Source organism: Meleagris gallopavo, chromosome 5, assembly GCF_905368555.1.
Source record: "Meleagris gallopavo chromosome 5, MGAL_WU_HG_1.1, whole genome shotgun sequence".
NCBI classification, from domain to species: domain Eukaryota; kingdom Metazoa; phylum Chordata; class Aves; order Galliformes; family Phasianidae; genus Meleagris; species Meleagris gallopavo.
The window spans coordinates 35,291,291-35,316,376 of record NC_139408.1 but is presented as its reverse complement, the minus strand read 5'-3'; the positions used below and the strand labels follow the sequence as shown (position 1 = coordinate 35,316,376).

The 25,086-nt window shown below is 41.4% G+C and overlaps 1 protein-coding gene across 2 annotated transcripts in view; it reads left to right on the top strand.

Annotated features, from left to right (window-relative positions):
• The window catches only part of EGLN3 (egl-9 family hypoxia inducible factor 3), a 28,252-nt gene extending 12,994 nt beyond the window's left edge, over positions 1 to 15,258 (top strand). The window contains exons 2-6 of one of the 2 annotated variants that reach the window (XM_085225188.1): positions 7,544 to 7,663; positions 9,228 to 9,364; positions 10,028 to 10,101; positions 10,461 to 10,551; positions 11,592 to 15,258. In XM_085225188.1, the coding sequence (XP_085081314.1) occupies positions 7,544 to 7,663; positions 9,228 to 9,364; positions 10,028 to 10,101; positions 10,461 to 10,519 (390 nt within the window). In that variant the 3' untranslated portion in view covers positions 10,520 to 10,551; positions 11,592 to 15,258. The remainder of the gene's footprint in view (positions 1 to 7,543; positions 7,664 to 9,227; positions 9,365 to 10,027; positions 10,102 to 10,460; positions 10,552 to 11,591) is intronic. The other variant, XM_085225189.1, reaches the window with a different exon arrangement.
• The last annotated feature ends 9,828 nt before the right edge of the window (positions 15,259 to 25,086 follow it).

Here is a 25,086-nt window from a genome sequence, read left to right as displayed (position 1 = left end):
GCGGTCCTTCCGAACTGAAGCAGCCTTTATTGATACACTGGGGCACTGCGCATGTTTACAGCTGCTAATTGGGGGCTTAAACTGAATATCCTTGACTGAACTAATTCACTGGCAATAGCCGTTTAAATTTCAGGTCCTGCCGCGATGGCATGTCTGCTCTTCACAGCACGTTAGTCTCTGTTGTAGCTGTATTGTCTCTGCCTGCTTGCAAGGAGCAATGGCTGGGTAACGTTTCAGCCTAAAAACTAGTTTTAGGTCAGAGGATGATGTAAAATAAGTCTTCACCTGATTTTCCCGTTGCAGAATGTCAGACATGAGCTCTGAAGAGCTGGAGAAAAGTGTTAATTGACATACGTGCAGGAATATGTGGATTATTAAACAAGAAGACAAGACGTTAATCTTTTTCTCAATTAGAAGAGACAAAGGTGCTCGCTGCAAGTACAGTTGGGATCCTATGGCAATTTTAGATTTATTTCCTTAAACCTTAGTCTTCTCTTTTCTCCTGGTCTTGCCAAGAGACTGAAGACAGAATCTGAGTGGTTGCCTGACAACAGGAGATGTTTTGTTAAGTCAAATAAAATAACAATCCGGACACTATATGGAAGAAGGTAAATGTAACTCTTTCATCCATGAAATAAAAAATCAGATTGTTCTCCTTAGAAACAGGGAGACCTTCTTCCCCCATCAGGTCCTTTGCAGTTTTCTGAATAGTCTCTCCAGCTCTGGGACCCCAAGAAGCATCCAGCAACAGGAAGATTTTGATGAAACTCACTGCTGTCTCCAAGCTCAGTTCACAAATGCTCCCTATTCTCTTGGCAGCTGCAAGTGGTTACTGCCAGCTCAGGTCATGTCTGTTCCATGGTTGCCCTGTGCCTTCCCACTGTATACTGGCAATGCCCTGGCAGCCAACTGGAAACTGGAGAGCATCCACACTTATCTCAAAGTGGATGTTCTGCTAAGAAAAGAAGAAAAATAGTCTTATGCTGAAGCTGTCCTTCTCTTTAATAAGAACTCTTTAAGCCACAAAGAGCTCAGTTTTGTTGTCCATCATTAGAAAAACTTCATGAGGCATGTTACAGATTAATTTAATAGTTCATTTTTAAAAATCAGTGTCTATCCATAATCTAGCTGCCTTACAGACAAATTCCATAAGATTTGAATGCTTACTGGGGGCCCCTTGAGCTACCACTGGATAACATGGCAGTCATCAACATCTGCATGGTATGATGATAATTCATGAACAGAACTTTCATGTGTAATTTTTTGTTTCTGCTTATTGAACCTCTTCTGGAACTAAGAGTAGAAGCAATCTTCTGTCTTACTTCCATAAGAATAATGAGCAAAAATAACTTCAGTACTTTTGAATCTTTTCCTAGAAAATTTATCATCTTTTTCAGCGATATTCTCCCCGGTTCCCACTCTCAGGCAGCCACTCAAAATTTCTCCAAAATATATCTCTGTGAACCTTGGAAGTGATAATTGAGCTATAGAGGCACATGTGAAAGACCAAAATGGAATAAGGAGAAAGGTTAATTTTTTGGTCTTGGAAGATCTCAGTTGGACAGTCAAGCTCACCCCCATTCAAGGAGAAGCAAATACCAGATCAAGTGGCTAAAATCCTGTTCATAAAACCAGAATTGTTTGTACAGTTACAAGTTATTGCAGCAGGAATGAAGATGTATGTCCAATATACACTGCTCCAGACTTCCATAGAGAAGGAGTCTACCAGTATACAGTCCTTATCAGTCATTCATATCTCATTTGGCCCTTCCAGAAGACTCTTCTCACCTGCTTCCCAGGCACCTTGTGCTTAGGGCTACTTCTACAAGCTGATGAAGGAAGTTTCAGGCAAACAATGCTTGAAGGTGAATTCATGGAGTAAGATCTGCCTTGTTCTTCATGGAAGAAGATGGTAGCCCCAGGGTTTTTATTATTTTATTAGCTTTTTTTACTTTTTTAGATGTTTTCTATGCTTGGCTTTAGGCCTCAGTATGAAGATGATAGTTGAAGTGAAAAGATATGGGTGACTTCCCCTGCAAAATTCTAGCCCTTTTTTCAGTGTTTCTTAATTATATATTATATTATATAATTCTTCCTCACAACCTTTTCCCCTACTGCTTCCACCCCAGAGCAAGAAGCTGACCAAGCAGAAGGTGAGGCTTAGCTCTGTAAATCCAATGGCTAGTTGACTGCAGGCTGAGAATCAAGTTATGGGTGAGGAGTTGAGGTAATGGTTTCTCGCACAATGCTGCTGCTGAAGCCCATTTTGTGATTTGTGTGAATGAAGTGAGCAGGTTTTTGCCCCTTGGAACTGATGATTCTGTTTCCAGTAGGCATAAAGCTCATGTCTCTGTTATTTTTTATTTTAACGTAATTTCCTTTTTTTTTTTTTTTTTGTTCCCAACCATCTCTACAGGGTAATAAATTACACCAATTTTCATAGTTCATTCTTCAGTATAGTAGTTGCGTGTTTTAACTTTCATAAATTCAAATAAACTAGCATTTAATAATGTTCATGAATTTTTTATACTTAACTGTTATGTGCTACGCAGTTTAAAAAAAAAAAAACAACAAACACTTGAGCACAATTGGGTGCAACAAGCAAGTACTTAATAAACATCCTGTTGTGCCTGTGTCAGACAAGCCTCAACTGAGAATCTCTCATCTTTGATCATCAAATGTCAGACTACTCATGTTCTTTTAATGTGGAGCATGCTGTGTGCCTTATGCTTTCTGGCTGTACAGACTGTCAGCAAACTAAAAGCGGTTTGAGTACAATATGCACTCAGACCAAGTCAATCAAGTGAACCCCAGTAATCCTCATTTCCTAAATTTTGATAAAGTGATTTTTGTTGTCACTTGAGTTGAAGGTTAGAAACCTCATATTGAACTGAAATTTTGGAAACTTGGAAGCGTGGAGCCAAATAAAAATATATCTGGAAGCTGCACTGGTTGTAACATCATTTAATTCCTTTTAGTAGCTTGGTTTTCCGGACAGCCACCATAGCAGTATTTTGGGTCAGCATTGCTTTCTGTCTGTATAGTTGTTCATTTCATCTGACAGAATTTACAAGTGACTTCTGAATTTAACTGTTTGATGCATGAGCTTATGCAGAGGTCATCTACACTAGGGATTAAAAGTGGTAGCTGTTCAACAGTATCCAAGACTGGTGCAGCAAATGGAAAAAACAAATTTTAGACTTTTTAGTTAATGGGTTGTGTGTGTTGGCAGGGTAGAGTTACACAGGTCACTTTTCTGTGGTTGCAGATCACTAGCTCTGAAAAGAAAGGCTGAGATCAGTGCGGGTTGAAGCAGCATCTGTGCAACCGACCCTAGGAGCATGTGGGGACTGTGGCTGAGAAGCAGGTGAGGAGAGCATCTCCTCCTTACCCGCTGCCATTGTGGTCTCCTGTTCAGCTTGTGTGCATATTCTAGCTGAGGTGTTTTCTGAAGTGTTTTGTTCCAAGTATCAATCCACTCCAGTGCTGCTTGTTTTCTGAAATGTAGCAGAATGATGCCTCACAGCATGGTCCTAGCTATCAGCTACGAGAATGTGTTTTTTTGCCTTGCTAGAAGCATTGGAAAGCAGGGGGGAAAAAAACCCTCTCTGTGGAACTGTTGGTTTTTTTATCCATCTCCAAATTTTGCTAGTGTCTTGCTGTTTGACTTGCAGATTTTTCTGGTTGAGTATAATACTTAAAACTGAAGGATGAATAACTTACTTTCACAAGTTCTGTGCAGCGTGAAGCTTCCTGATGATTCCTGGCTCCTTACTAAAGCTGCTGATTACTGCTTGTTTAACAAGTGGTTGCTTTGCACTCTCTTGGGATATCTAATATCTCTGATAATGACAGTGCAGAAACTGAAATGTTGATAATTTGCTTTTTATTTTCCAAGTTTTGTAGGCTTTAATTTATGACCACTGGAGCATTGGTCTTCAAAATACAGTCTGTATGTGTGATTGCAAATGTATGCATGTACATGTTGGTTCTTACGTTTCAGCTGTTGTATAAGGCAAATCCATCTATTTTAACTTGAAATAAGATGAGTAGCTGAAGAAATTTCCTCTAGCGCTTACTGTGGGAAGTTAAGCCCATGGATTGTATTGCCAAATAAAAGAAGTTAGGTATGTTTCTGCTTCCTGCTGTCTGCTGGAGTTAGTTTAGGATTGAAATTGGCTGATGAAAAGAGGTGCTCCCCAAAAAGCAGCCCACTCTTGTGGGCACAACAGTAAAACAAACAAACAAACAAAAAAAAAACAAAAAAAAAAAACAAACCGTTTTCATTGATGCTCCCTCACCTGAGGGGTGAATGGCTTAATTACCATAATCCACCCTCCAGCTTTTGTTGCTAGTCCCTCCACTTAACTGGCAAATACCAGTGTTTACCAATTACCTAAATTAAGTCTGGGTCATGCAGCTCATCTCCTATTTCTTGCTTGCTTCTAATGAATCCAAAAGTAGTGCTAACAGGTGGAGTCCCTGCTGAAGTGAGCTTGATCTGCTCTGGAGCTGCTCCAGCCAGTTCTCTGATAAAGCCTGATGTAGTTTTAGGAGGACCAGAATGATTTCCCTTCATTGTTTAAGGTTTTGTTCAAATATTCTCCATGCCAGGAACTTTTGCTTTTCTCCCTTTGCTGCTACTAGCAAAATTTCTTAAAGTTAAGCTATAGCAAGGCCAGAGATCTTGGATTCTGTGGGAATTGTTCTGCTGGTTGATCCCTAGGGGCTTTGTGTGTTGTGGTTGCAAAAGGTGCCTGTGGTAAATAATGCATCATTGTCTCCAAGTTGAAGCACAAGTTTTGCTAACAGATCATACTGTGTGAGGGGAAACTCTGGCATTATGCCTGGATTTCATTGGTAAGCAAAGTACCTAAATCCCTTTAAGGATCTAGCCTGAAGTATGTTGTTCTTCAGCACCTTTTTTATTATGATGTTTAATAGTTGTAGCACTAGTAGTTCTGGAGGCAGTTCAGCAATCTTGCAGCATAGGCTGCATCTCCCTGGTGGCAGCTGTGTCCCACTTTTGGCCTGCTGCCTGGCTACCGGAAGCCTCTGCCCCCTTTCCTGCCCTCTCAGCTGCTGGGGTCATGTTCCAGACATGCAGGGACCAGGTTTAGAGAAGGGTTATTTAAATTGTTAGGCTTCATGCAGCTCACTTGTCATGGGATGGGTTAAGAGCTCACCTCTGTGAGTTGCTGTGCTGGAATGAGGAGGGTGTGAGAGGGTTGTCCCCCTCAGTGTGGGTACAGCTCCATCAGAGCATCCCTACATGCAGGTGCAGCTGGTTTGACTTCCATCAGCCTATTACAAACTCATTTTCAGTGCTTTGCTTTAGGCTGATAGTGAAGTGTAAGCTTAGCTATGAAGCCATTTGTAGACCAGAATGACAACAGAGCAGACAGCACCGATTGCAACCCACCAAGTGCCAGGTGTGATAAGAGAGGGCTGAGAATTAAAGGTTTTTACAGTTGTTCAACATGATCTCCTACCCCTATGACGCACCAGCCTTAAAGCAACGGTTGCCTGAGGTGTCTGGGTACAGAGCGAGTCGTGACTTAATGCTATCTGCAGGTACCGCTCTGCTGGTCCTCATGGGGAAGAAGCAGAGCCAGTTTACACATCACTTGAAGTGCGGAGCTGTATTTTTACAGCTGTAGGCGTGTGTATGTACATCCTAACTACCTAAATCCTGTTCCTGGTAGCAGAGGGCTCAAGGGATACCTTGTGCTGGCTGACAGTGACTTCTACCCCAATCCCAGTACCATGAACAGCATGGCTTTATGTGTGCCATGAAACAAAATTCAAGAACTCTGGTGTTCCTAGGTGTAAATTTCAGTTTTTCTTGGTAAGGCCTATACTGTATCTTCAATGCTGTTGCTAACCATGCTTGGCAAATTATTAAGGGCATGTCATGCCAGTGGTGCAAAATCATATAGTCTTTCTATGGATTAAGCACGAACAAGACTTTGGATAAAAAAGTTAGGATGTCTTCTGTTTGGATGGCTGGAAAACTAGATGTGTAAAAAATCCAGTTGAGTGCTTGGGCACGTGAAGGGGTGGTGGTTAATGAGTTGTGTTATATCTGTAGGCTGGTAACAAGTGCAGCAACACAGGGGTGTCTTAGGACCAGTCTTCTTAACTATCTTATCAATGACCAGAAGCAGATGGCAAAGCACACTCTTATCAAGTTGAAATGACACCAAGCAGGGAGAACCAGTTGATGTGCTCGAGGGCAGGGTTGCTACTGAAAGGGAAGCTGATGGTCCAGAGAAACAGGCCAGCAACATTCTCATGAAATTCAACGTGTACAAATGTGAAATCCTGCCTTTCTGAAGGAAGAGCTCCTGGGGGGCTGCTGTGCTGCCCAGGGAAACCTGAGGACTTTAGGAATCTTGATAGGCAGCAAGCTGAAAAGGGGCCTGCTGTGTGCCCCTGCACAGCAGCATCCAGGCAGTGGCGGAGCCTAATAGAGATGGAATATGATCACCCTCCCTGCTCAGCCCTGAGAGACTACTTCTAAATATTGAATCCAGATCCATAAATGAATATATCCTGTCATCTGCCATCACTCTTGCTGCTAATACTGGCAATGAAAGGAGATATTGGAGGGGTGGGAACAGGACTTCTATTGCCATGTTTTTAGAGCAAACACCATAGAAGGTGACTGGTATCACTACCAAGTGGTTCCAGTAGTGAAGGAGTGACTCTGGGACAAAGATCTTGTATCCAACCAGTAGTCTCTCCTTTTTTCCCTTCTTTAGGTGCTAATGATGTTAACTCAAGTTTGTTTTTCTGTAAAAACCCTCTTAAGACCCTTTGTCTTGAATTCAGTCATGTGGTTTGGAATAATTCATACTGAGATTATCTCATCATGCAAGGTGAAATTTCCATGGTGAATGAAATAACTGTTTCAGCAGCTCTACAGATGATCAAAGCTTCTGAAAACTGTTTGGTTAGTTCTGTGGCTCAGTCTATGAAAGCAAACATATGCTGCCCTGTGCAAACACAATACAAAAGAGTTAGACTTTGCTCTGTGGACTTCTACGCACCCTTCCTGGGGATCCTCACTTTGTGTTGGATCAACAGAATGTATGTGACAGAAATCAGAAGATATGAATAGAAGATGGAGGTAGTAAGGCATAATGTCCTGGGACCACTTTCTACTTTCATTATGACTGGCAATTCAGTTTTGCAATGACTGCTCAGCTTTAGAAACTCAAACTTCATCTTGAATGGCTTCAAAGTCACGTAGCTTTAGAGAACAAAAATATTGCATCATAAATACCAGTTTTTGTTGTTTTTTTTTTGTCTTGGTGCATATGCTGCGAAATATGAAGGTTATCTATTTCCTGTTTGGAATTTCATACTGCTGATCTACCCAGTCAAAAAAGTTTGTGTGAAAGTTCCTCCTGGTGCAGCTTTTGTACATGTAATCTGAAAAATGCTGAGCAAAACTGGTGATGGGAGGATGGTCAGGGAAGAAAAAGTGAATGTGGGCATCTTGGAGAAATAATTTTCTACAATCTTTATCTTTTTTCAGGCTATGGTTGCTTGTTATCCTGGAAATGGAACTGGGTATGTGCGTCATGTGGACAACCCGAACGGTGATGGGCGCTGCATCACCTGTATTTATTACCTGAATAAGAACTGGGACTCCAAGGTGAGTGAGCCACAAGGCTGAGGCAGAGCATGAAGAAAAACTACTTCAGAAACAGAGCTTTGGAGAAGTCAGCTGCTTCTGCAAATTGTGATGAACTTTTGATCAGATGGCCCATTCTTCATTGCCTTACATATATTTGTTGGTGTTTATAGCAACCTCTTGGAAGTAAGAATCTGAACTGTTTCCTTATCATTCTGTCTCCCATCCCACACACACATTGTTTTGTTGTTATAGAATAACAATTGTAAGCACTGGACTGTGGCATTTAGTTTTGTTTAGAGAAAAAGAGCAATGAAACTCTAGAAAGAATCATAATCCCCTGAGGAGTAAGTGGATTCTGCGAGCAGAATAAAGTGACAGCCCAAATCTAGCATTTAACTTACAGGAGTTCTTAATGCAGTTGCATGTGTTTTTCTTCCTTATAATGGAGAGTGGTCAGGCCCTGGAATGGGCTTCATAGGGAGTCTGGCTCCAAGCCTGCTGGAGTTGAAGAGGTATCTGGACAATACTCTCAGATATAGGGTGTCCTCAGAATTTGGGTGGTCCTGTGTGGAGCTAGGCCTGGTGATCCTGGTGGGTCTCTCCCAGCTCAGCATAATCTATGATTCAAGAGGATGGAACAAGCATGTGGCTTAGCTTGTTCTCTGCATCTTTAATCACCAGTGGGTCTCCTTTCAGGGTAGTACTCTTGCTTCTTCCTGTATTACTAAAAACAACTAAGTCAGCCTGGAATTCACCATACTTTTAGTTTGGAAACAAAATAAGGGTTTATAAACCACAAGATATCTTTTTACACTTCTAAACAATCAAATTGTGATTCTGTGAAATAGCTCCCCTTAAGATTTTGAAAGGCTGCTACAGGAGAGATGGGGACAGAGTTCAGCAGGATCTGTGGCAATAGAACAAGGGAAAATGGCTTCAAGCTTAAAGAGGGTGCATTTAGGTTAAATATAAGGAAAAAGTATTTTACAGTGAGAGTGAGGAGGCACTGGAACAGGTTGCCTAGAGTTGTGGTTGATGCCCTGTCTCTGGAAACTTTTAAGGTGAGAGTGGATCAGGCCCTGGGCAAACTGATCTAGCTGTGGATGTCTCTGTTCATTGCAGGGAAACTGGGCTAGATGAACTTTAAAGGTCTCTTCTTACTCTAAGGGATTCTGTGATTCTACAAAATACAGGCTCTGAAATACCATAAACAGTTTTCTTGCACTTGCTGGGAGGAGACTGATCTCACACTGAAGTGAAACATCCTTACCTGCCCTGCAGTATCCACTGCTTCCAGAGATGTGGCTGGAAACTCAAGTTTCTGGGCATTTGTGACAGGGCCACTGTTTTCTTTCTTGGATCACTTACTTTACCCAGATATCTATGCTAAAACATTACAAACTGTTTGAAAGTTGAGGTGACCAGGAGATGTGGTATACAGTTCCAGTGTGGTCATATAGCTGCCTTAGTTGTTATTAGATGTTTACTATGTTTTGATGGTGAGGAGATGAAAATAAGTTGTTACTCACATCAATATGTGGCTGTTTGTGTGTGTAACAAGTAACTTCTCCTTTTCTTCCAGCTCCATGGTGGAATTCTTCGAATATTCCCAGAAGGGAAGTCCTATGTAGCAGATGTTGAGCCGATTTTTGACAGGTTGCTTTTTTTCTGGTCAGATCGAAGGAACCCTCATGAAGTCCAGCCTTCTTATGCAACTAGGTAGGTAGTACATTTGATGCTGAAGTTTTGCAAGGAAAAAGCAAAGCATGACTCCTACCAATATTATATCATTTGTATCTAAAATTAGGGCTATTACATATCTGTTTTAAAACATATGTGCAGATATTGAATAGATTTCATGTATTTCAGTTACTGGAATTTCATCAAATGAGGAATAACAAGTTTGAAAGACAAATTCTTTGTGTGACAGGGAAAAGTCCTTTGCCAGTGACAGAGGTCTTCCAAGCTGGTCATAGCTGTTTAGCTGGGAAATGTTGGTCATACTTTTGCCCTTATAACACTTCAGGGATTCTTTGGGCTACCATCTGTCACCAGGCTATGAAAAGCTGATGTGACATAGGGTAGCTCCAAGCTGCCTAAAGGTATCCTAGAATAGAAAGGCATGCAGAGGTCTGCGACTTATTTTGCCCTCTGTTACCAGGGGCTGTGCACTTTTTTATGCTTTCAAGCAGAAATTCTCACCTATATTTCTATCCTACTTGTTTGAATACACATATAAAGTGCTATCTGTATTTCTCTTCAAATATGTGCCATTTGTATCCTTTTTTGATTTATGAATCCAATTGTTTTATTTGATTTCTTTGTAAGAATTAAACTTATTAACAAAATTTGAAACAAACACAAGATTTCTTTCTTTTATAGGTATGCCATGACTGTGTGGTATTTTGATGCTGAAGAAAGAGCAGAAGCAAAAAAAAAGTTCAGGAACTTAACTGGTATGACTTTTACAAAATATTGTAGTTAGAAGAGTAAGGCCTTCATTTTTAGGACTAGTGATTTGAGATGAAGTAGGACAGTTATGAAAGTAGAAAATTAAGGCCTGGGCTCAATAATCCTGATGGGGAGTATGGAATAGGTGATTTTTGATTTTTTTTCTTCTAAAACTACAGCTGAGGTGTTAATTTTACTTTAGGATTAACTTCTGTGTGGACACATTCACAATGACCTTGGACTGTATAGACTATGTAAATTAGAAAGAAACAAAGTTTATAAACATGTACAAGCACACCTTTTGGCAGACAGTTTGCTAGAGTAGCTGTGATAATGGTGCTTTCCATGCACTGCCTGCTTTCAGCTGGTTTCACAGGTGGCCTGAAATCATCCCAGAGATATTTCTGTGGAACCCCAGGGTGACCTGACTCCAGCTTTCCTGTCTGCAGCACCTGGTACTGTAGTACTAGCATACAAGTGTATAATTAAATGGATATACAGGTGGGGGTGTGGGGGGGGGGGGTGTGTGTGTGTGTGTGTGTGTGTGTGTGTGTGTGTGTGTGTGTGTGTGTGTGTGTGTGTGTGTGTGTGTGTGTGTGTGTGTGTGTGTGTGTGTGTGTGGCGCGCGCGCAGGACCTTGGCTAATATAATTTATATTGGAGTAATAAGAGAAAGTCACTCACCTTGTCCTGGGCTCACAAGATGAACTCTGATGGAGTGGATCTCCAGAGAGATCCTTCCCCACTGGCAGTCAGCTCTTAAATGGGTCTAGGAGAGGTGGAGCTTGGCTCCACCCCTTCTTGCAGCACAGGTGATTTGCCTTCACCTGTGCTCCTGTGGCTGATTCATTGCTCACCTCAGGTGATCAATCAGAGGTTCAGGCCGTGATTCAGCAGCTCCATACAACAAGTAGGGGACTGAGTATCCATATGTGCTCTCATGCCCTGTGCTCATGCTCAAAGCGTTGTTTGGATTAGTTTCATTTCTGGTCCTTAGGGACTGCCTCAGGCAGTTCCTCAGAATGTGGTATTGAGAGTATTCTTTCTTTTTCAAGTGTGTGCTATTCAGCTGGAGACCATCAAAATCATAATTAGTCAAATGGTTTTCAGAATAGATTGCTGTAATTTCTGTAGCTGGCAGGCAGAACAAATAGAGACTTCATTCTTTGATGGGATCACAAGCAAGGAGCCAAGAGTTGGGGAAAAATTACCACAGATCTGGAATCTCTGAAAGATTACTGGGCTACTTAAATGCTGCATAACTTATATTCAGCATCAGCATGGTAACAAAACAAAAGCTTAGTAGGACTGTCTTGCTAACAAGTTGTGGGTTCATGTAGCATTTAAATCTACATGATGAATTCATATCAAGAGTCTCAAGTGGAAGTGCTACCCATTGAAAACAAACCATCTTTACTCTGTCTGTGGTTTTGGATGTATGCTCTGGAACTCTCTGACTTAACTCTGGCTTTTCTGTTTTTTTTTTTTTAACGTAGATGCAAGGAAGAGAGAAGCAGCTCTTAATGAAAACTAATCAACTATTTCTGAACTTTGTGAAGAAATAGGATCCCAAAGATGACTTCTATTTCCAATGAACCATGGCACATTTTTGTTATGCACAAGAACGCACTGGTTGTGTCTCTGTCTAGCATGTGCATCTTGTATTGATGGTACTTAAGGCAGCCTCCTGTCATGCCTGCATCTGGCAGAAGGAACCGTTGTTTTCTATTTGCCTTTTGCTGGAAAAAGTAACCAGGGTTTTAATTTAAAAATAAATAAATAAAAGGGAAAAAAAAAAAAGCCCAGTGGTAGTGGCTCAACCAACTGGCTTTTGATCACTTTTGTAACCAAGGTAACAATCATTGGAACTAGTGGGAAAAACCTGAGTCTTATTTGCACTTTACTGGGGAAAAAATATAAATCTAGCTCAATATAAAGGAGCTTTGCAAGTTTAAAATCTGTGGCAGACTGTTGATGGCCAAGGAGAGAGATTGGAAATGTGATATTAAACTGGATTTTTTTTAGGGTCTCCTATTGTATGGCCTACATGAGCTTGTTCATGGTCCGCTCATCAGCTTTCCTGTATGGAACATTGGCTCAGCTCTTCTGTAGCAGGAGTTTCCAAACAGACTTCTGTCTTCATCACATTTCTTGGAGTTCAGTTGTTTTTTGTTAGAGCTGTGCCACTGCACTTCCCTTTCTGTCCCAGGCTGGAGAGGGAAGTGGTTATGCATCAGTCCACACCTTTGTAAAAGCATTCCCTTTCTGTTCTGAGTTGGATTGGTTTTGTTTTCTATTTTAACTGTTTGTTAAAGCAACTGTTTCCTCCCAGAAGTTGTTCAGTAAAATTCAAAGGCTGATGGCGCTGAAAGCACTGGCTCTAAAGTCCAACAGTTATGTAGAGTTGAATGTCTTTTTAATGACTCTTCTCCATCAGGCATATTTTGTATGACACAGATGTGAATCTGAAATGAAATATGTCTGGCAGTCTGACAAATGTATGGTAATGACTGTTGACATGAAGTTGATTTCTGTGCTGCTTATCCCTAGTTAAGACACTTGTTTAGCTTTGTTTGTATTTGTAAGAAATTTGAATGAAACAGTGATTCTGTTTCTATTCTATTATGCCAGGTAACTACTTCTGTTATGTTCAAGCCATGAGATATACAACAGATTATTCAATTGGCAGAGCACTTTGTTTTTTCTCCATTATTTTCTAAAAAGTGTGATGAGTAACTGCTGAGTTATGTCTAATCTGTTTAAGCTACAGCCTACAACCAGCACTTACTGTGCAGTTTGGAATAGCTCTTAATGGAGCTGAGAGATTTTTCTGTGCCACCTGCCCACAGTAGTCAAGGTGGTCTTCCTGAGCTGCCAGTCCCCAGACCAGTCCACCATGCCAACCTGTTGTGCTGTCAGTTGGCCTGGGTCTGTTGCACCTCAGCTAGAGGGTGAACAGGAAGCATGCATTGGCTGCTGTTAAGCTGCAAGGACAAAAGGGTAACAGCTACAAAGGACAAAAAAAAAAAAAAATCCCTTATGCTATACAATGATAATAGAAATGGAGTATTTCTTAAACAGTTTTGTGTTAGAAAGAGCTGGCCATCCTTCAGCCTGCTCTTGAATTTTGAATGTAAATACAGTAGTGCTATGGAACCCCTCTCTGTCTTCTCCAAGATATCTGGCTTTGGTTGTGTGGACTGGACTTTATTCAGCCTGGTTATGCACCTTAAGGAAGGAATATGAGGGAACATGTCACAAACACTCTCATAACTCAAAACTAGCAAAAGATAGATAACTTGATTGATGTCCTTTAATCTTAGGAAAAACATTATTCTGCTTCACTTGCATCTAAATAACACAACATAGACTTGAAAGAAACTTAATGATGACTTGAAATTCTCATTCTTCAATGTTTGTGTGTGGAGAAAGTTAGGTCTCTTCCCCAAACGTGAGAAGTAACCCTTTGGAAGATGGTAGGTGTCAAATTCTCTGAAAGGATCAACCAGGGGATTGATATATAAAAGGTGGGAGAAAAAAATCTCGTTGTATTGCTATGCAAAACTGATAAGGGCACATGAGTTTTAAACTTCTGTGTACTTTTAAGTGAGGCAAAGACAGCTAAAATAAAGCAGATCAAGTCTTGCTTTGCATTTGGAAACTGTAACGTTAAAACAATGCACTAGGAAGATGTTCGTACAAATCTCACTGGAGCCTAGAACAGTGAAAAAATGGTAGGGAGGAAGGGAAAGGACTTGCATAAAGTTTGGGAAAGAAAGGTACTTTGGTTACTACAAGCTACCATCTACCTTCAGCAGTGGGTAGCAACACGTGGTAGATGGAGGTTGGAACAGTACAGATTCATTTATTGTAAATAAAGTACATATTTTCATTTTTAGCTTATATTTTCCTGGTCTAGATAGAGGAGAGAAAACAATTATTCTGTGGCAAAGAACATTGCCGCCTTCTTTGTTAACACTGTAGTGAAATAAAAAAAAACAAAAAAACAAAAAACAAAAACAACAACAACAGCAACAAATATTGAAACCAATTCCTGTCCTCTTTTCCAGAACTTTGTCCCCTTTCCAGGTCAGTGGAGTGGTCTCCTCAAAGATGCTGTAATTTAATTGGGTGGTGGTGGGGTGATTGATGGTCATGTAGGAATCCAGTCTAATGTTTTCTACGTAGATTTCTCATAGTGGCAAACTGTTCTGTGGGAATGTAATTGTGTAGGAATTCTAGGGGCAGCAGAGGGCATTTCAAGGAGATTCTTTCCCTTCTTTGGGTTTTGTCTTCATGGTGAAGTGGCTGAAACATTAATGGCCAAAGAGCACTTCTCATCCAGTTGTGAAAAGGCATTTAACTTCTAGTGCTCAACAGCTTTTCAATTTTAGGTAATGTGCCTTCTTCATTCATATTTGTGGAGATGCTACATGCCTCATGTACATGTCCTGCAGTTTATCGTGGCTTTTCAGGAAATATATTTGCCTTTCCAAATGCAATTTCAAAATCGGGGTGTGCTGGGAAATATGCAGAGCCACCAGGCCACAGTTTCTGATAGATGAGGTTTGTTATGCAGGAAGGAAAAAGACCAGGCGATAGTTAACTAGTCCAGAGGCTATTTGTAATGAACCTGTAACAAAACTTGCAGGCTTTTTGGGCACAGTAGCCTCTAATAAGTCTCATTTTTCTCTTGATTACTTCTGGTTCTATGACAAATGGCCTCAACAAAGAAATGTTTAAAAAGGCCCACTTTGTTTTGGGTTTTTTCCTTTTCTTCTTTTCTCTTTAAGCAGTTTTAGTCCTTTCCTACTGAGTTTTTTAAAGTTGTTGGAATATATATATATATATATATATATATATACTGCTGTTTCAAAATAGCTGGCTCTAACATCACTTGCATCTAGAAGAAAATGTATCTATTTGCAGGCAAATAACTAGTTCTACTTTGACTGTTATGTACTCCCAGCAGATATCTGAGAGTGAGTTATGACTACATCTTCTCTTGTCAGGTTGTATGCTGGTCAACAATGCTGGCACTTTGCATTGGATCGATATGGAAACCTGTAGTAGTATTTTATCATGCATCACATTTTGTGTTTCTGTTATTCTTTCTAAAGAAAAAGTTTGGCAAGAGTCAATAAACACTGGGTCATGTTAAAAGTGGTCCTGTGCAAATCTTTTTGGTCTCATGTCTTCCTGGGGCTAGGGTTGCAGTGGGCACACACGATGGCATTTGGCGGGATAAAGTACTGCATGGAGGTGACGCTGTTAGCAGCAGCTGCCTCTGTCCCAGCAGCCAGGGCAGAGCTCTGTTTGCTGCCATCAGATTGGCATGTTCTCTTGGTCACTTCCTGCTATTCTGAAGTTATGTACCTTTCTACTGACCCTCTTCTTGAAATGCTTATATGTTCTCACGTTTCTGAACCAGATAATGTTCTCATGAGTTAATTGTCTTCTGATAGCTTTATTTTTAACAACATCCATAAATACCTCTGCTACTCCTTCAGACTGAATCCCAGAGTTTTCTCCTGCAGCCGTGGGGGAGGTGTTTGTATGGAAGTTGAATTAAAGCCAGGATATTTTCACTTAGCTGTTGATGAGCTGTGAACTATTCTGATGCTTTTGCAATATTGTGAATGGTAAGATCCACCCAAGTGGAACAGTCTATATATTGTGGAGGGTTTGGATTTTACTCAGTTTTGGGTGGTGGGGAAGAATTCTGGGTAACTTATCATTTTGATTTCCTTTAAACATACTAGTTCTATGAAGGGGTGCTCAGAGCACATGGAGAAGAACCCTGGGAAGCAGGAGAGTTTCTTCTGAGCTTACTCATTACTAAGGGGGATTTGTAGGGAGAGCTCTGGATGAAACTGGCTATTGGCTATCCAGCTGCCAAGAACCTTGCTGTCTTTTCTCTCAGTTTGGACTAAACTTTCTCCAAAGCAAATATGCTTATATTAAATTGCTATCTTACAGCTATTTAGGGGTCCCATTTACTCCCCCACCTACCCAAAGGGATATGGCTAAATAAATTTGCACTCAGCATTCCCATGACTCCAAAGAATGCATCTTGTATCAGAGACTGCAGTGTGAAAATTACAAAGCAGCACGACAGTGGAAGAGAGTAGTAAAAATGGATTCCCCTTTCCCACACAATTTCATTTCTGTGGAATATTTCCACTTCACGGAGTTAGAAAAACTCCCATTCACTTGCACAAAGCATAGAAACATTTTTTTTCCTGATTATCAAAAAAGGATCATTTCATCTGTATGTCCTTATATCAGTAGTGCTGGGGCTACTAAATAAATGGCAGTAGGTCACGTAGATGAACTACAGTCCCAACGTCAATTCTCATGTGGGGACACCCAGGCAGTGGCAGCATGCTGCTATGCTCCTTTGCTGACCAAGCAGCAGGGAAGATCTTGCTGCAGTGGGAGAGGAGGCAGTTAGTGGTGTCTGATCTAGGCCAGCATTCCAGAGGCTAACAGACCAGGAGGGGAGGCAGGTGGGAGCATATTAGTTCCTTCAATTTTGACAGTTTATCAGCTTATACCTGATGAGACCCTTGTGCTATAATACGTCAATGTAACAAAATCAGAATGGAGCTTTAACTAGACCACTGGGGATGAGGAAAGATCACCACCAAGCAATGGAGCCAATGCATTTAAACAGACAGGCTTCTGTGCCTGGATGTGTACCTTTTTTTTCCCAACTGTGTCAATTTGATTAATAAAAATCACTGTGTCCCCTTACAAGCTTTGCCCTTCTGATGTCACTATTACTATTTAATAAATTCTAGAAACATGGAGTTGAGGCAGTTTCCCAATCCCTTATGCCCCATGATCTATGAAGAACTGCTGCAGCATGATCTTTCAAACACCATTGTGCTGTGTGCAGTCCTGCGAAATCTCAACTGGAAAACTCAGCCAAATTCTCCAGCTAGCAAAGAAGTGGCTGAAGGGACAGCACTGTTCAGAAGCATTGGGAAAAGCTATCTCAGCCCCCTTTGCCCTGTGGTGCTATTGGTGTCACTGAGGAAGGCCACTTTGGTTGTTCCTCTGCTAGCAGGGCGAATAGCAGCAAGAGGGGAGAGCAAGCATGGGCTTGGCACAGGAGTTAACTGTAGGGCAGTGCTGCAGCCTCCTGGGGTGAGGGAGAAGGTTATCTAGCAGTCTGGAAACAGTTGACACCAGCATGTCATCCTGGAGCTGTAGGAGAGCTTGGGGCAGCTGGGGAGGCCCACCCACAAACCTGAGAGTGGGAGCCCAAGTGTCAGTTTGTTTGGGGTTACAGTGTGGAGCAATGACCTCCCTTGCTGCTAGCGCAGGGGGTTAGTTAATTCCCAGCTCCTGCCAGGATGCTGGGCTGGAGGCACCCCCCCGACCAGACATCTCTTTCAAAGCATTAGGAGATTTGCAAGGGATGAGCCAGCAGCACAGCAAAAAGACCGTGTCCTGAGAAGAGATGAATCTCCATTTCGGGGAAGCATCTGTCCCAATACTACAGGTTGGGCTGGAGCTATGCAAAGAGGTGGCTTTCCCTCGGCTTCAGTGTTGCAGGTAGCCTGTAACAGGTAGGCTGGTTTGACACTCAGCAGTGCCCCTCCCTTACGTGTACCCCACGTACCCAAACTGTCCTGCCAGAGAGCTCACAGTTTGTTCCTTGACAGAGGATGCTGAGTTCTTATAGCTGATAAAAGATGACATTACTGTCATCATTCCCTCTTGCTTGCTCTAACACCAGTACAAGGAACCAGCCACATCTCCATGGTGCTGTAACAGACTTAGCAGCTGCTGCTTGCGGGAAGTTTGGAGATGAAAGCATCCTGGGCTCCTCCAGTCCCAGAGAGCTGTGAGTAAGTGTTTGTTTCTCTGCACAGCCAGAGGGAAGTGTCATTTCCAAGGGGAGTTAATTTGAGAAAACTCAGTCGCGCTTCTAGTAGCAACTAATGTTGATACTATAAAACAGTTATTTTTTCCTAAAAGGACTGCAAAATAAAACAACATAGCACATGTTTTGAGAGGAGAACAATTTAGACAGTAGCAATTTTTTCATCAAGCCTTTGTTATGGTTCAGATAACCTTCTAGGTTCTTTTCCCTGCTACTGGAGGAAAAACATGCTAGGTTTCCAGTGCACAGAAGGGATTAATTCCCTCTACCAGGGCTGACATAGGAGCTATGATCTATAGGCTGATCTATAGCTAAAAGCATTTACTACTCCAGAAAGGCACATCTTTGAAGTTAGTTGTGTTTTTTTTTGTTTGTTTGTTTTTTTTTTTAAATGTAGGTGCCTTTTTTTTTTTTTTTTTTTTTTTAAACTTAAGTAAACTGGAGGAGAGGAGAGTTAGAACAGATGCAGAAGTACATCACCTGCCAGGGATGCAGACTTACTAAGCTTTCCTAGAGCCATTCTCAGGAGGGGCCAGACTGATGTGCTGTAGTCAGACACAGCTGTGGTTCCATGGGCCCACATGCTCCATTCTCTCTGCTAGCTGTGCTACAGCACAGCATTACTGCCTACACCTGAGACCCCATGAAGTAGGGACAAAAGGGGTGTGGTTTGGCTTTAGCTCAGCTGCAGCTCGTGTCTCATCATGTGCTTTTCTGGGGCAAAGCACAGCTCTGGGGTGGTTTACAGGAGGTCTGGAAAATATGTTTCTGGAGCCTCTTTCCAAGGAAGTTAGTGCTTTTCTGGTGGCTCTGGCCTGCTCAGAAGGAGTGAGGCATAGCTGTGTGTCTTTGTGGGGTTGTGTGGTGTGCATCTGTCCTTCCTAGGAGCCCTGTGTCAGGTTCTGGGCCTGATCTCAGGCACTGATGAGAGGAGGCCAACAATGTGCAAAGCTGCAATCAAGCTGAAAGGCTTCTGGTATCCAGGAGGACTACGTAACTTTGCTATTCAACCTACAAGGTAATTATGTATTTATGTTTTTTTTTTTTTTCATATTGGGCAATTAGTTGTGCTATTTCTAATGATGTGCAAGTTACTGATGATGATTGATGCTTTTTAAATCCCAAAGCAGAGAATGTAACTCATATTAAATTGGGAAAAAATGTCTTTGTTTCAATGTGTATTGTATTCAAGGAACCTAAGAGAGAAAGCAATCAAGATTTGATTTCCTTTTTGAATGTGAAGTAAAAGCATTTCCAGAAAAGTAAGAAAAGACAATTTAGGGGTGTTTTTCAGACAGGGAGAAAAACAGGCTTCTTCAAGCAAGAGAAAAATTGGAGCTCCTGTGTTGTGGTTAAGTGCTGCCTAAGTGGCTGATCAGTTCCCAGAACAGAAAGTTGTTGAACAAAATAACTATATGCAGTTTACAGAGGAGATAAAACAGTGATATCCTTGCTGTTTGCCTTTCTGTATTTAAAGCCTGGTGTGCTGGCTGTCATGGCAATTCATAGGATTTGTGGGTGTGGTGCTGGGGCTGTGCTGTGTGTTGCAGGTAGAGCTCCTGGTCTGTGACTGGTGGAGCAAGAGTGGCTGCAGAAGGCTACCAGATCTGGTCAGGCTACAACCTCAGAGGAGTGTTGTAGAATGCAGCCACAGTGGGATGTTTTTTATTTACTAAACACTGTAGTTCATGTAACTTTGACACATTTCCCACCTTTACAGTGGTTCACTGGATGCATCTTTGCTGTGATGTACATTGCTCCATGTATAGCGGAGCTCTGATCAGGAGAGGTAGTATCTTTTGTTAAGATGTACCAGTGGCTTCTCTTGTGTGAAAGGAAGGAAAAGAAATAAGACGTCTGAACAGACGTGTAATGGGTGAGGGAAGAGGCTTAGCAGACTTAAGCTCAGCTGTCTTCAGAGAATTTTCAAAAGCTCATTGCAAACACTTCTGTTTCAAAGCTTATGCTCCTTTATCTATGAGAAGCTAAACACTGGCTAATTCTTTAATTAGTTCCCAACAAGATGTTTTTCTCTGTAGCCAAGTCTCACAATGGGATAATTATGTCTTTAGTTTTAAAACAAATGTCACTACAAAAGTTATCTTGATTTCTATCTTAAAATGTTTATTCTTGCTCACACTCCTAGCGTTGGCCCTCACCCGCAGGTACCTCTCTTTAGTTTGAGAGACACTGAATGCTTTATTTTCAGATCCTTTTGCTGCTGTCCCTGTGCATGGATATGGTGGAGCTGAATCTGCTATGGCAAGCTCTGAGCCACCATTATTTCCAGTTCAGCTGATGCAGACCCTGTTAACCTAACAACCAACACACATGTGACCTGGAGTGCCCAAGTGTAGGTCATACCACATGACAGAGATGTACATGTACAGTTTCCTGGGCCCTCTCTGAAGCATGACAAAAGAAAGTGGAGCTGCCTCTCTGTTCTTAGTTGCTCATACCCTGAAGCAAGATGCCAGTGTTCTGACACCAGGCTTGCCCAAGGAGGTTGGCTTCATTCACACACCAGAAGATCCCAAGTACTCAGTTCTACAGTGTGTGCCCTTTTGATGAGGGATCATAGCCTTTGTGGCTAATCCACTGTGGTTTCTTCATTTCCTAGGGAGCAAATGAATTTTTGTTGATTCAAGAGTAAATTTACCTGAACTGGAAAATTGCAGCTCAGCATTCCTCAAGAAAGCTGTGGGAAAAAATTGCTCTCCTATTAGTCAGTTGGGGGGGAGGGAGGGAGGGGGGGGAGATCAGAGAGCTACAGAATGTGACCCCTGGGACACCTTAAAACAGTGATTGTTTCTTCCAGGAATAAGGAGAGTGGGGAGAAGGATGAAGTGAAAGCATAATTAGTCTTAAAATGCAGAAAAGGTTACTACAAAGAATAAGGAGATTGTTCTTGATACCTGTGTCAGATGACAACAGTAATGGGAAAAAATCACAGCAAGTAAGTGTGGTTAGCCATTTGGAAAACTTTCTTAAGGCTGGGATGCTGAAGCACTGCGTAACTGAAGGGGCTATGGCGATACCATCATCAGAGGTGTGGCTGTAGAAACTTCTACCAGGAGTAATGCAGGTGGAAGGGATTGTTTGTGGTGTTTTTTTTTTTTTTTTTTTTTTTTTTCTGGGAGCAGTTTCTGCAGCAATAAGGTCTCAGTTGCTTTTGTACCCAGGGGCTGGTCATGCCATTTCATGCTGGGTAAGAGGATGGCCTCACTCATGGCCATGGTGGGGTAGGGGTCCTGTTCAGTTCAGACAGGTTACACTTACCCTATTATTTGATGTCTAAATCTTCTGATATAGTGCCTAAGGCTGTGGATTGTCTTCCTCTTCTTCCTGCCTAAAATTGAGGAGCTAGAATTCAGATCCTGGTGCCCCTTTTGAACTTGAAGGTAGAGCCAAGAGTAGATGTAGACCAGGGTTACATCCTGTTGCTCATAGCATCTGTGCAGCTGGTTGGGCTGTTTTCTGGGAGAAGTTGACTATTAGGTCACCTTCAATTATTCTTTACAAATGGATATCATATTAGGGGGTGAAACGGAACAAGGAAGAAATATACACTGGGTTATCTAAAGTTGTCCTTTGAGAACATATGGGATCTTGAAGGGGGAGGCTGCTTTCTCTCCCTCCAGTTTGTGTCCTGGCTAAAGAGAAAGAGGCATATGCATGTGGAAGTCAGCATTTGCTACTTCTGTTGAACATTTTACTTCTCTTTGCAAAGCGGTGTTGATTTGCAAGTATATTGCAAGTAAATTCTTACTCGAGTCATTAATCCTTTGAGCATGTGTGAATGAAAATGTGCTAACTAACATGACTGTAAATGCAGGCATTTGGGATACTAGCAGTTGAGCCTAGGTGTGCTCATAACTCATATTAAATACTATGGATCAACTCTTGCAGGCTTGCTTTGACTTTTAGAACTGGCAGTCTGTCAAAATTTTATATAAGGTTGGGACCTATAGTTTTCTGGCTGCTATAAATACCTTAATATCATAAGCCAAATGTTTCCCCCCTTATTGTTAATGTATTTCCTTTGCTCAGTCTCTGTGAACGTGCCCAGGGAACACAAGAAAATCATTGGAGTCTCAGCTTCCTTTCATTCCCCTTGTCAGCAAATTGTGGCCAGAGGATGTAGATGGGGCCATTTTGGAGGAAGTAGGGGCTTCTCCTGTCTCAACAGATGGCATATCCTCTACAGGCAGGCTCAACTTTTTGGATAGGATGCCATCCTCTCTGTTGTCACACTGGGCTCCTATGTGCCTTTGCACTGCTGTTCACAGAGATATTTTGCCTGCCACTCAGTAGCCTTGGGGTGGCACGTTGCAGACCTGACCAGAAGCAGAACAGTCACCATCAAACTGCATGTGCAGGCCCAGTGCCCTTCAGTTTGCTGACTTTTTCCCTTGTAGCAAACAGGAGTTCTCTTCTTCACGTCCAACAATTCTGGCAGTTATTGACATTACATCAGGTTTAGCAAGAGAGGTCCAGAAATGAGCAGGCACTGGATGACCTTTGCTTGAAAAATGAGTCTTGCAAATAAAAATTGAAGTGCAGGAGAGGACTGTGACATGGCTGTTGTGTGGGCAACGTGCAAGATTGCAGCTTTTTCGTACTGACAGCTTGAATGACATTTGGATATGTACTTGCAATCTTGAAACACACTTGAAATGGAGAACTTTGTGCAGTCATAGCTATCCACCCCGTTTTCCCAGAGCAACTAATGCTCTGCAAGCCATTGGTCAGCTCTTTCTTTTATGACTCTCGTTGAAAGTATTTTCTATTGATATTTAAGAAGAGCTTGCTTTACCTGGCTGTGCAGTAATGCCTCTGTGATGTGTGAAAGTTTCTTATTAGAAATATGTCAGGACCTAAAGCTTGTAATCTCTTGTAATCTATTTAGTATGACTCCTGGACAGAGAATAGTAGGAAAGTCATTTGAAACTTTTATTTTTGTTCTCAGCAGTAATTAATTGCACAGATCAGTGCCTAATTTGTTCTTTCAAGTATCAGTAGAGTGATGATGAGAAGGTTCAATAAATCAAACATGGAAGTGTTGCCACCAAGTGGTACAAGCTGTGTTAGGCAATGTCTCTTCTAGATCACAGTGATGAATCTGAGGTGCTCTGATGTATTTATAGAATAAGATTTTTCTTTCTTTTTTTTTTTTTTTTCCTTAATTTTTCCTTTTCGTGATACGTTTTACATCTCACAGTGGTAAATGATCATACCAGCACCCATCTCCATGCAGTCATGGGGTGGGTGCATTGACCACCTCTTCCTGCACTGGGTGGAGCTGCAGGCAGTGGAGGGGCAAATGTGAAAGGTCCCCAGGGTACAGGACTGTTCAGACTATCCCTCATGCAGTTCTGTCTCATTGGAATGCAGCATATTCCTTCTTCCTTAACCTTGAGTGTGAATGAAGAGAGCAGTCCCAGAGGGGGACTGTGCCCCTTGGCCTGGAGACTGACCAAGCACTGTCCTAGCTATCCCTTTAATGTTCAATGCAGCCACTCCTGAGTGACTTGGAACATTTAGAAATAATTTCCATATTTATATAGTTTTTAATGGCAATGATGTGAGTGCTAAAGTGTTTTGTTTTTCAGCTAAATTACGAAGTGTGCTGTACTTCAGTCACAGGTTTCTTTACTCTGCTGGAGCTGAATAATGCCCTTTGCCTGCCATTTAGAAAACCTAGGTTTAAAAAAAAAATTTAAAAAGGAAGAATTTTGCAACACAAGAGAGAACCAGGGGGTAATGCAGGAGGATTGCTAGGGGCTGCCAACTCTCCCCCCCTTTTTTTTTTTTTTTTTTTTTTTTCAATAACAAAGGTTAAAAGGCAAAAACTTGGTTGTGCACACACTTGCTCACGTATATGTAGGCATGCAGTCTTGTCTCCAGGCAGGCATGCTGAAATTCCTAGCACCTGGTGTGGATGCGTGGGCTCTGTAGATTCCATGCCCCTTAGACTCTGCCAGCACCAGCAAAAGCCAAAGCTGAGCAGCAGCATGGGAATTGTCATTTTGTCACTGGAAAGGTGCTGGTCCAGCATGCAGGTTGCTTAAGGAGCTGAATGTTGTTGTGGTCAAAGCATGGTACAGGGTTGGCCTTATCAATAAGTTGTATGGTAGGAATAAGAGCCAAGCAGGAGGGAATTAGGTCAAAAAGATGCTTTTTTTCAGAACTGACACTTTCTCACCAGACATCACTACTTAGCTTTCTTCCACCAACCTCTCCCTTTCTGTCTTTGGATAATTGCCTTTCATTTCTTAGAATGAAAGCCTGAAGTATTCTCTTTATTTATTTTAATTTTAATGTTGCCACCATTATTGTCAGACCAAGCAAATGATGGCAAAAAGCAGCAGCGGTCACCAAGGCCCTTTTATCTCAGCACTAGTCTCTGCTAACTACAAATCACAGTAGAGGAGTTAAATTTAATGTAGCTGAGAGGAAAGAGTGGAAGGGAATTGGCAAATGTATGTGTCAGTGAAATGTAATGGTAGAAAAGGTCTCTGAAAAGATGCCTTCCAAGCTTTTATAAGTGCAATTGTGAATATACTTCAGTTTTATCTTTCCCTGTTAAAAAGTGCAAGAAAATAAACTGGGATGTCAACCTAAATAACAACTAGCATTGTTGCACAGGGAAAATATTGTAATTAGGATATCAGATCTCTAAAATGTCTCATCCAGATCAGCAGAACTTGGCTGAAAGGCTTGTTTCACTGTATTATAAAGAGTGTATTTAACTTGACCATTTATGAATATCTAATATGTTTCTCATATGACTGCTTTTTAGACATCACATTTGCAAATGACTTATCCACTCCTTTTTTTATTATTATTATTACTACTAGTCCTTTAAAAATAATTAACACAGGTAAATCAAATAGACTATTTAATATAACAAATTCTCAAGCAGATGAAGTAATTATTTTGGAAATTATTATAGCAAATTGAGGTTTTCTTTTTTTTCTTTTTTTTTACCAGTGCGGTTTTGCACATGGAAAAAGCCAAATTTTTATGACAAATAAAAATTTATTTTTATTTGTTTACAATTATAGCTGGTGTGTATCTGTAAACCTGTTACCTAC